This window comes from Echinops telfairi, unplaced genomic scaffold, assembly GCF_000313985.2.
Source record: "Echinops telfairi isolate 266 unplaced genomic scaffold, ASM31398v2 ScPeMD7_3533;HRSCAF=4204_0, whole genome shotgun sequence".
NCBI classification, from domain to species: Eukaryota; Metazoa; Chordata; class Mammalia; order Afrosoricida; family Tenrecidae; genus Echinops; species Echinops telfairi.
This window is the reverse complement of record NW_022107431.1, coordinates 25834072-25846486: the sequence shown is the minus strand read 5'-3', so window position 1 is coordinate 25846486 and position 12415 is coordinate 25834072. Positions and strand designations below refer to the sequence as shown.

The 12415-nt window shown below is 37.8% G+C and overlaps 1 protein-coding gene across 2 annotated transcripts in view; it reads left to right on the top strand.

Moving 5' to 3' along the window:
- The window catches only part of PEX3 (peroxisomal biogenesis factor 3), a 47032-nt gene extending 35275 nt beyond the window's left edge, over positions 1 to 11757 (top strand). For both annotated transcript variants that reach the window (XM_045294680.1, XM_004701968.3), the window contains 3 exons: positions 1614 to 1736; positions 10056 to 10152; positions 11551 to 11757. In XM_045294680.1, coding sequence (XP_045150615.1) covers positions 1614 to 1736; positions 10056 to 10152; positions 11551 to 11634 — 304 coding nt within the window. In that variant the 3' untranslated portion in view covers positions 11635 to 11757. The remainder of the gene's footprint in view (positions 1 to 1613; positions 1737 to 10055; positions 10153 to 11550) is intronic.
- Positions 11758 to 12415: the final 658 nt, after the last annotated feature.

Below are 12415 nucleotides of genomic sequence, written 5' to 3'. Positions count from 1 at the left end.
TGGGCCAAGTGTGTGAAGGTTTTCTTTTAGTTGCTTGTATTCTGCCTTGTGTATGAAAGAGTAAGCAATCACTTACTTTTTAAAAGTCATCTACAGTTCTTTTATTGGTCCAGTCGGATTCAATTTAAAAATAAGAATAGAAATTAGCATTTTTTTGAAAATGTATTTCATCCTTACAACCAACCTATGGAGTAGGTATTGTGGCGATCCTTTCTTAAGTTTATACTTCTTCAATTTCCCCTTAATCATTTTATTTTTCTTTGGCCCCTACCATATACTCTTTAAAAGAAAACCAATGTTATTAAACATAAGTTTACAGAAGGACCAAGAAATTTCACTCCTTGGTATATAGCCATGGGAAATGAAAGCATATATCCTCATAAAATGTACTCATAACTGTTCAGAGCAGCATTGCTCACAATAGTTGAAAAGCAAAAAAAAAAACAAAAACAGATGCCCGTTAGCTGGGGAATAGAGAAACAGTAGAATCCTCCTGATGAATGGGCCATGGATGCAGGCTGCAGCCCAGGTGGACCTCCTAGTCATGAAAAACCACATGATTCCATTCCTATGAAATGTCCAGAAAATTACCAAGACAGACAGTTAATTAGAGTTAATTAGTAGTTACTGGGGCGTAGCTGGGATAGGAATTAACTATACATGAGAATGAGGGATTTTTAAGGGGTGATGAAAATGTTCTAAACATGGATTTAGTGATGCTTTACACTTACACAAGTATGTGAATTCACTAGAAATTATTGGCTTGTAAACTTCAAACAGATAAATTCAATTCACCTCGATAAGGCTGTTTCAAAAGAAAACGAAGAACAGGCTCACATGCTAAGCTGAACGTAGCTAGGCATTGTCTAACTTTCATATATGCTTGTAGGCTAGTCTATAGATCAACAGGTTTTTGTGAGATAACAACATGATGTGAAAGAAGCCTCAACTTTTAGATCAAAAAGGCCTGTTTTCAAATTCTAGCCCCACCCCCACCCCCCCTTTCCCAACTACAGACCTCTGAGCACTCTGCCACAAGCCTGCAGTTACTCAACTGCACACGGCAGGGCAGTGAAACCTGGGAAAGCATGACCTACTTCTCCCAGGTCTGGCGAGTTTTCCTACCTTTGATGAGCTACAGTCTTTCCACCTCTCTCTCACTGCGTTTTCCTTCTGCCACAGGGTCCACCTTACACAGGGTCCAGCTTTCACAGATTTTACTGTGCTGTTTTCTACCTCACTAGCATGTGAAGGTAGAGGTAAAGCAAACCAATAATCTGACTAACTATAAAAGGGTTCAAGAGTTCATCCGGAGAAGCAATACTGTTGCCATTTATTGTACCGGGTGCTGAAAATTTTAAGTAAATCTAGAAAAACACATGAATATTCTCTTTGTGTTGTGCTAATTAATGGATTATTTTTAATGTTAACTTTCAATTGACTACTTAATACACTTATATAGTGTTTTAGATTTTGACCAGAAATGTTAGTCACCATCAAAGGCAACCACAAAATATCTTGAGTTTTTCTTTCCTTTAAGAATCTAAAACCTAAAAATGAAACAAAAACAAAAAAGAATCTAAAACCTGACACATATTTCTTATTTTACACAGTCCAGATTTTAGTGTGGTTTTGGATACCTGCTTAAACCGGGGTTTCAGCAGACTTCTAGACAATATGGCTGAGTTCTTCCGACCCACTGAGCAGGACCTGCAGCACAGTAGCTCCGTGAACAGGTAAGGCCACATCTAATGAGCACTCTGAAGAAATGGCGTCTTGGGTGTTTCATGTTCCAGGTAGCACAAGACTCTATAGGATAAAGTTGAGTACCTTATCGTTCAACAAATTGAACTCTTTAAAGTCAATAACTCATGCATTAGTGGCAGCGTCTTCCAGATTAAGGATTAAAATTTGCATCTTCTAGGAACACTTTGTTGTGAACCTAGCTCCCAATAAACCAAATTCTGATTTTTAACTCCTTAGAATACAAAACACAACAACAGGAAGTGCACTAAATTTTAATGTCACCTCTAATGTTATTCCAGTAGTCATGTCACAATGAGCCAGCATATGATTGGTTGGTGCTTGGTCTTCATAGTATCTGCTTGGTCTGTCTATGTAAGATAGGCACGAGAAGCAAGCCCGAGGAGAAAGCAACAGGACCGAGGGTTCCAGGGTCTTGGGGAAGGAGGAGTTGTGGGATGAGGGCAGTGAGCAAACAAGGTCATGGACAGGGGAACAACAAGGTATCTAAAATCGATGGTGAGTGGGGCACAGAGTTCCAGGTAGTGGTGGAGCAGCCATAATCTAGCCGTGAGAGATTAGTGAGAAGCAAACGAGGGGTGAACATGTGGGTGTTTTAGTTTGGGTGGAATAGAGAAACAAATTCATACACACTCATATATGTGAAAGGAAGAGCTTTATATAAATAGTAATTTACATTAAGAAAACATCCCAGCCCAGTCCAGATCAAGTCCATAAGTCCAGTATTAGCCCATATGTCTGATACCGATCTATAAAGTTCTCTTCAGACTTATAAGACACAAGCAATGATGCCGAATGCAGGAAGATTACAGGCCAGTGGGTTGGAAGTCTTGTGGATCCAGTGGTGGTGTCAGCATATCAGTGCTAGCTCCGAGGCTTTGACTGCCATCAACCTGTCTCCATGTGGTTTGTCAACAAAAATGTTTAGCTGGGACTGAGCATGTGTCCCATCTCCAGTGTGCTATTTATCTCCTTAGGGCCTCGAAATGAGGTCAAGCTGGGACCTGATTGACAGGCTAAACTCCACCCCTTTACTCTTTATATTCAGATTGATAACAGATTATGTAACTACCACAGTGAGACAGGAGGAAGGTAAAAGGAAATATAGGAAAGAACTAGGAAGCAAAACTACTTATAGAGGTGTACATATGTAAATATATTAATGCATAAAAATAGGGGTATCGGTCTATGTACATCTATTTGTTTGGCAATATATTGAGGCAGTGCATGGACTCTGGGCCTCTACTTAACTATTCCCTCAACACAAGAACAGTTTGCTCTAATAATGTGGCACTGGGGGATGCCCACTGCCCCAACATGATCGCTGAAGATAAACTGGGAATATAAACAAATGTGAAGAAAGCAGATGGTGTATGGTTATCAAAAGATATAGTATCTAGGATTTTAAACACTTGAAGCCAAACAAGCGACCATTAGCAGGGAAATAACAAAGCCCACATAGAAGAAGCACACCAGCCTGTGTGATCATGAGGTGTCAATGGGAGCAGGCATCAGAAATTCAAAATAAACAACCACAGTGAGTGATGGACAGGGGTCAAGGTGGAGACCCAGAGCTCATCTGTGGAGAATTGGACGTGCCAGCACAGAGGGACTGCACGGAGGAGAAAATGCATCCAGGGGGCAGTTTAACACCAATGAAGCACACAACACTCCACTAGTTCTTTCATCCGTCCTTCCCACCATTATTATCGCAGCCCTACCTCGCAAATCCCACTATACTGATGTACATACAATGGCACAGACGAGCACTTTCAATATGTGGAATTCAGGAAAGACAAACCCTCTCAAAATTAGTAATGGGAGTAATGACTCCAGGAGGGTGGGGGAAGAAAGGGGTAAAGGAGCAGCGGTTAGCAATGGTGCCAGAATAGCTTCCTGCAAGGGGGACAAGTCCAGGAGAGTAGGTGGAAGATAGACTGGGTGGTGTAAGATATGTGTAAATAATAATAATACATATATAAAGGGCTCAAGAAGAAAGAGAATGTGTAGAAAATTGTTCATGTCCACAATTGTACTTGGATGTATGGATTATTAGAATATATGTAAGTACCCCCAATAAAATGATTTATTCAAGAAAAACCAACAATGAACCAGCATAACATTAATTTGGTCAATGTAATAATTAGACCTTCTTGTTGTAGAACCTCATTTTATTAATTTTATTAACTCTTTCTTACTCTATAAATACATGACTTTATCTCCAACTCTTGTTATAAGGTTGTGAGTATATAGTGCAATTGTTACTAACTTATGGTTTTGTTATATCTTTATCATCTCAATGTGATTCTCCTTGAACTTGTATCAGAACTTACATACTTTAAGGGCCTCTGTTTTACAGTTTTTATATTAAACTCAGAAAGTTATGAACACTAAATCAGTCTTGACTGGCTACATTTCCTAATTTTGATAAGCTTATCAAAATTAGGATCACTTTAAGTTCTATGAATTATTTATATGCAGCATCTTTTAATTATTAAATACATAGATCAAAACATTATTTGTTGAACTCACTGGGACCCTTTGATGTTGTGTAGGCATGAGTAATTACCAGTTAATATTGAGCATTTGGAACATTTAGAGCCTTGAATTTTTTTTTTCTGAAGCAATTTGAATATTACCCTAAAATCTTATTTCACAATTTATAGAAAAATGAATTTCAATCAAAGACCACCTTTACATACTTTCTAAATCAAGATGTTCCAGATTAAAAAGATTTCATACCTCAATGTTATTAGTTATTATTAGTAGTTTTAATTTGTACCTAATAAGTTTCCACCTAAGAGGTATTAAACAATTGTAGTTCATATAATTTTAATATGAACATATATTTGATCTTTTCCACTGTGGCATTATAAACTATCATGCCTTTTCATACCTCTTTATACACAGTAGGAACTTAGTAAATATTTCCTCAGTTTATTTCATATGTATAATGAACTTCCCACTCTGTGACTAAGCATGAGAAATAAGCCCATTATCCTAATGCTTAACATGTGGAAATTTTAACCATCATACTAAGCCAAGAAATAAAAATTTTAACTATTGGCAAAGTAACAAAAACCAAATAATCATTTATGTTTTTTTAAATCAATTCAGAACCCTTAAGAAGATCATCTAAAAATTGATTCAAACTACTAAAAACTCAAATAATGCATCTTACATATACATGAAACTTTTGTATATATTAACCTATATGGAATGAATATTTAAAAATCGATAGCTTCCATACGCACTAGTAATAACCCAATAGGAAATATTATGGATAAACATATCATCAAGAAACAGAATGGTACAGATCTGAAGAATGAACATAGATAGAGGAATCAAAAATAAAGTATTAGCAAATGAAACTCAGAAATATGTAACAACTAGACGTGCAACCAATATTTTTTGCTTTTTCAATGTACACATTTGGTAGAGGAGGTATTTTTCAGAACATTACCTCATTGAATCCTTAATATAACCCTAGGAATAAAGTAATATTTTCCTCATTTTATTGATAAGGAAACTAAGGAACAAATAACTTCAAATCAAGCAGCTATCAAGCAATAATGCCAGATGGCAAATCATTTCTAACATCAGAACCCACCATCTGAAACCATTATGTGCCAGCACTGTGACATTAGGACATATTAGAAGGATGCAAGAAGGATTAAAACATTAAGAAGCTATTATATTAATCCATAGTATTAGTAAGTTAGTAGGGAAAATGCATCTTCAGTGCTGCTAAAAAGATTCAATAAATTGAATTATCTATTATTGATAAAAGACTTAAAATGTACTTTATATAATATGAAAGATTTTTAATCATGTTGTACTGGAGGATAGTGAAACACTAGAAGAGTTTCATTCAATTCAAAAAATAAAGAAAGATGGTTACTCTGGATCTGTTTATGCACTATTGTTCTATAGTTCTAACCAATGCAGTGAGACTAGGAAAGACCAGTTGTTGTTTTTTTTTAACTAAATTCAAGACCATCGATTTTTACATTTTTATCTTCTAAATGAATTTAGAAAATATCCTTACTACTTTGGTTTTCTAAGGTAAATCTATCCATCTCATGTAGAAAACTTGATACCATTTTTAGAAAGGGAGAAAACAAATTATGATGATGATGATGATGATGATGAGGATGATGATGTGACAGTAACATAAGGAGCACTGTGGAGTAAGCATTGGGTTTTGCTATCTCCAACTTTGGCAGTTCAAATCCACCAGCCATTCTATGGGAGAAAGATGAGACTCTCTGCTGCCATCCAATAGAGGGTGGCTCTGAGCGGGAATCACCTCTATGGCAGTGGGTTTTTTGAAGATGACCTAATTGTGTACTTAGAAACTATGTACCAAAACAAGTTTTACAATAAATATTAAATGTGAATGACATTGTTTAAAATATGGAAGTCATACAAATAGGTTAATTATATATAAAAATCTTCACATGTCAGCTAAAGAATAAAATTCCCAAAGAAATAAATGGTCTAAGACACAAACCGTTAAGTCTCAAGGGAAGATAGCAATTTGTTTGCTCAGTTAACATCTATTTACTAAAGACCTGATATGTATCAAGCCATGTACTGGATCTCTGCCCTCATGGATCTTATAAGCTGAATAGACTGCAAATATGAGTCAGAATCGGAGGGCTGCCAGTTGGTTTTGTATGATATGAAATTGGAACAAGTGTGCAATGTCACGTGAAGTATCTCTGAAAAATAGCATTTGAACTGAGAACTACAAGATAGTTAGCAAATAGATTAGGGAGGAGAGTGGGGCAGTTGACACTCCGGGCAGAAACCTAGAGCATGGGCAAAGCTTATAAAGACTGTAAGCCAGAAGATGTGTTGGGGAGCAGATTGGACTAAGAAAAAGTACAGGTGACCTTGGACAACACAGGTGTGAACTGCAAGGGTCCACTCATATGCAAGTTTTTTTTAATGACGTGATGCTGATCAACTCTGCCTGAGCCATCCATCTCTCCATCAGTTGTATATCGTAGTAAAACGTGATCTTTGGAAGCTCTCAGTTCTCCCACATTTGTAATGGTATTTAGTGCAGTACTATAAACTTAATAATATCACAAAAGCCATACAAAGTGCCACTCGTAATGCTGGAAGCGCTCCCAAAGCAGAGAAGAGTTAAGACATTACAAGAAAATGTTGGATTGGTTGATACATATGCTAGATTGAGTTCTGCAGTTGTGTTGCATACCATTTCTAGATAAATGAATCCAACCAATGTAAGGACCATGGTAGGAAAAGAAAAGGAAATTCATTAAGCCCTCACAGCAGCTACACCAGCAGGTGTGGAAACTTCCCACTTTTGCAAAATATCTTCTTATCTTGTACTGAAAATGCAGCTTTTATGTGGGTGTAGTATATAATATATATAAAACATACAAAATATGGGCTCAATGTTTGTTAATTAGTAAGACTTCTGGCCAAAAATGGGCTATCAGTAAATAAGTTTTTAGTGAGTCAAAAGTTACACATGGATTGTCAGCTGCATGGGGGGTGGGGGAGGGGGTGTAGCGGCCCTTGCCCCAAGGGATGTTCAAGGGTCAACTGTAGTGTGAGGTGAAGCTAGAGAGTTTGAAGTTAGAGTCTGGTTCTCATGCTGACACTGGGGACCTACAGAAGGGTGTGAGCAAGAGAGTGATGTGATGTAGGTGATGGCACAGAATCTGATGCCTTATGGAGAAGGAATCAGGGACACCGAGTTTGGGTTGGGCCATAGGAATAGTCGAATGAAGGCTTTTATTAGTTGATTCTATAAGTTGTGTATTGAACACTCCCTGTGCACCTGACACTTGACCAAATGCTGTAATAATGTAACTTGCATGACAGAGGACTGGAGAGACAATGACCAAACCAGCAAACAATGGTATCAAGGTCCTGTGAAAAGGGAGAGTGCTTCATTCTCCGGGAACGTATAAGCCCCCCACATCCTTTTTTCTTTGCAAGCATTACTTCCCATCTCAGCACAACACGCCGACTGGCCACCATAGTCTGATTTTTCAAACTATTTTAAAGGGAGTTCCTAATGAAACTCCAGGTTTAAATCTATGAAGTCTGATTTTTTTTTAATGTTATAAGACTGAGTCTACAACACACACAAATCAGTTGTGTCATTTAATAGTTACATATCACACATATATATGCTTATTTATTCATCCAGCAAGTTATTAAACACATTTGGGCCAGTGCAGCAGGCAAGAGATAATGGTTAGCATGGACCAGGTTTGGTGATGCCTCAGAAGGCACGTCTAAGAAAGCTTCGGACCCCTGGAGGGATTGGGAGGGTAACTCCCAGGTTGATAGCCTAATAGAGAGCAGTTCTCTGGAGTAGGGGAGAGTGAATGTTGCTAGTAGAGAAGTGGGCGAGATGTGTTTGTCACTTCTCAGATTTAAACTAAAGGGAAGAAAAGGCCGCATCTAGAAAGCAGGTGTGGTGGAGCAGGCAACATCACGCCTACTGGAAAAGCCCAGAGCCTTTGGCAATGCACGTTGTAAGCCGTGAAGACACTGATACCCGTTGACACTATAGTAATGTGAAGTCTAGCTACAGGACACGTTACTTCTTTTTCCTTTTTTTTTTTTTTAAATACTTTTGTCAGGGGCTCTTACATCTCTTATGACAATCCATACATTCATCTAGTGTGCCAAGCACATTTGCACATATGCCACCATCATCATTTTCCAAGCATTCTCTTCCCACTTGAGCCCCTGATATCAGCTCCCCGTTTCTTCCCCATCCCTCCCCCATCCACCCTCCTTCATGAACCTTTGATAAGTTATAGATTATTATTTCCATATTTTACATCGTCCTCTGTCACCCCTCACCCAATTTTCTGTTATTCGTCCCCTTGGGAGGGAGTTCTAGATTGATCCATGTGATCAATTCCCCTTTCTCCCCCCACTCTCCCCTAATCCTCCTGGTATCTCTACTCTCATTGTTGGTCCTGAGGGGTTTATCGATCCTGGATTCCCTGTGTTGCGGGCTCTTATCTGTAGCAGTGTGCATGCTCGGTCTAATCCGATTTGTAAGGTAGAATTGAGGTCATGATAATGGGGTGAAGAAAGCACCAAAGAACTAGAGGCAAGTTGTGTGTTTCATCGGTGCTATACTGCACCCTGACTGGCTCATCTCTTCCCTGTGACCCCTCTGTGAGGGGATGTCCAAATGTCTACAGATGGGCATTGGGTCTCCACTCCATACCCCACCCCACCCCCATTCACCTTGGATATGGTTTTGTTCTGCATCTTAGATGCCTGGTACCTGATCCCATCAACACCTCACGATCACACAGGCTGGTGTGCTTCTTCCATGTGGACTTTGTTGCTTTTCAGCTAGATGGCGCTTGCTTATCTTCAAGCCTTTAAGACCCCAGATGCTATATCTCTTGATAGCCGGGCACGACCAGCTTTCTTCACTACATTTGCTTATGCACCCATTTGTCTTCAGCAATTGTGTCAGGAAGGTGAGCATCACGGAATGCCAGGCATTCTGTGATGACAGGTTATTTCTAGGGGACAATTAGACAAAAATATAGAAGTCCAAATCTTGGGAGCCAATGATATATGGTCACAGAAAACAAAACAAAAAAACCTTGGAAGAACTAAAATGAAAAGATATTTGCATTAGGAAAAATGCAAATGTGTGTACCTAAAACACAGTAGTTTTTCTGTTTAAAAGATAGAACAAAAAGTGTATATATGGTCTACATCTTAGGAACCCTGAAGGCGCAGTAGTTAAGCATTCGGCTGCTGCTCACTAATGCTATCAAACCGCTTGTGAGACCATGAAGGAGTCCTGATAGCATAGTAGATTACACATTGGGCTGCTATCCTCAAAGTCAACTGTTTGAAACCACCAGCTACTTTATGGTAGTGAGAGTTATTCTCAGAAACCCACAGGGACGGTTCTACCCTGTCCTATAGGCTCTCTGTTGTATCGGAATCAACTCGATGGCAGCTCACTGAGTGAGCCTATGGGAGTAAAGTCCTGGTGACCCCTTAAAGACTAGCCTATGGGCAGTTTTGCTCTATCTTGTAGGGTCACTGTGAATCAGAATCAACCTGATGGCGCACAGTGCCAGAGAGAGAGAGAGAGAGAGAGAATGCACAGAGAGGATTAATCATGATGTCATCTATAAGTGTTATTTCTAGGTGATAGAATTATATGTGGTTTTTATTTTCTTGACTTTTTTTTATTAAAATGCTGGATTCTTTTCAGGTAATTTCAGAAACTAATTAATTCTGTGATAATTTTCCAGTCTTTCCAGTGTCAGCTTGCCTTTAGCTAAAATAATCCCGATAGTAAATGGACAGATCCACTCAGTCTGCAGTGAAACACCTAGTTATTTTGTTCAGGTAAGAAGAAAGCTCACGGTATTATACTCTGATTTTGGGTTGTCAAACTAAAATTGCTTGCTTGCTTGTGTAACATAAAATTACATTTCTATCCTGTGTTGTTCAAGTTTTTAAAAAAAGGGAAAGAAACATGAAATTGCATGGAGAAGGCATAGACTGGCCCCTGGGAATACCTTCCCCCATATTATAGAGCCCAGCACCTGCTAGACTGTTTGAGTGCAGATGTATCCACTAGTCAGTTGAATTTAGATAGTATTAATGCTGTATAGTAAACTGTAATATTTAAGAAGATTGCCCTTTGAAGATCAGTAATTAGTTCCTCAAATTTTGAGGTAAACCAAAAAAAGGGGAGAAATAAAACATTTTAACTGTAACATATCAAGAACCTGCTCGCAGACATTTTCATACCACATGGAGTTATGGACATTCTGAGAGCTGCCACTCATCTTGAGCAGCCCAGGTGGGGCCGTGGGCTCACATGTGCTGCTAACTGCAGGGTCAGAAGTTCAAAATCACCAGCTGCTCCACTGGAAAAAATCAAGCCTTTATATCTACCCCAGTCAAAAGTTAGAAACCCATAGGTGCAGTTCTAGCCTGTCCTGTATGGCTGTTATGAGACAGAATCCACTCAATGGCAGTGAGTTTGGTCCTTTTGACCTTGCCATTCATCTCAAGTATGACTCCAGTTACAATATTGCTGTATCAAAATTTGACTGTGACATATTTCATAAATGTGACCACTTCTAACTGAAGATGCTTGTGATTGCTATTGGTGATAAAGTCACAGATCCTACTTAGGATATTCCAATTGCCTACATTTATACCTGAAGTAAATTATAGATTTCAATCAGAGATTAGTGAACATAAATATTAATATGTTTCCTTATCTTTATATTCACACCAGCCACCTGGGAGAATTAAGAACCCTTGCTCAAAAGTGTATTTTATATGTTGCTTGTATACATGTACATATAATATATGCATGAATTGCCTATACTTATAGTTGTAAAATGTTTTAGAACATTATATTCCTTACCCATATTAGGTCAGCTTCAAGAAAAGTACTTTTAGTTTGTACTTTTAGCACGTTAGCTATTTATTCAGCGGAGACTTTTATACTACCTGACACACATACATTTATGTATAGAAAAAAAACTTACATTTAGACTTTCTTCTTCTTAAAGTCATACCAGAATACTTATGATACCTACCATTCCTCTCTTTAAGAATGTAGGCAAGAAATAGCTCATCGAATTTATCAGAAGAAAAAAACTTCTCTCTCATTACATGATGTACTTTTTGTCTTTAGTAAACTTTCAGCTATATGCATTGCTTAATTGCAGACATGAATTACCTTTAGATGCACTTTTATAAACTAATATATTATCCTCTTGCTAGGATTTGTTGACAATGGAACAAGTGAAAGACTTTGCTGCTAATGTGTATGAAGCTTTTAGTACCCCTCAACAACTGGAGAAATAATTTTTCCTTCAAGAAAAAGGACAGTGATATTTATTGACTTTTAAAAATATCACACGGAATAAATCAACTGCAAAGTAACAATCTGTTACCAAAATGCCTAATAAAAATATATTCTTAATCAGAGTCTTCATTTCATAAAGAAACAGATTTATTTGGCATCTTGATATCCTTTTTAAAGTTCTCAACAGAACAGTTTTGTGGGCTTATCTGTGTGTAAAAGCAACGCAAATTTCAGCTTGGTAATTATTTCTTACACCCTGGACATGATTTCCAATATGACTAAAAGCAAACGTCAATACTTTTTATATAATATGAAAGGCCATATACTTTGACATTAATATTGAGGGAAAATCAGTTTGGGAAGTGATCCTCGGATAGATGACATTGAGGAAACATGAATTCTAAGCTCAACTAGACTACAGCAGACAGGAGTGGAGGCGACTCTTCTCCAGTTACCCTTCAAAGGAATAGATGCCTTGTCTCAAATATGTCTGGAGGTGGGGCTTTATTTGTAGAGAAACCAGTGAATTTTAACATGATCAGCCTTTTTTTCTTTGCTACTGTTAACAAGCTTAGAACATTATATATTTGAGCTGTAATAACTACATAGTTTTATTCATTTGTATGAAAATAATTTTAGTAATTTACTTTGTAGTCCATTTTGAGCACAGTGAATATCTTATTGCAATAAAATATTTTGGTAAAATATGGTCTCGAGTTGATACTTTCAACTATTGATTTATTTGTCCCATACTATTTTTGTTGTTATTTTAGAAAGGAG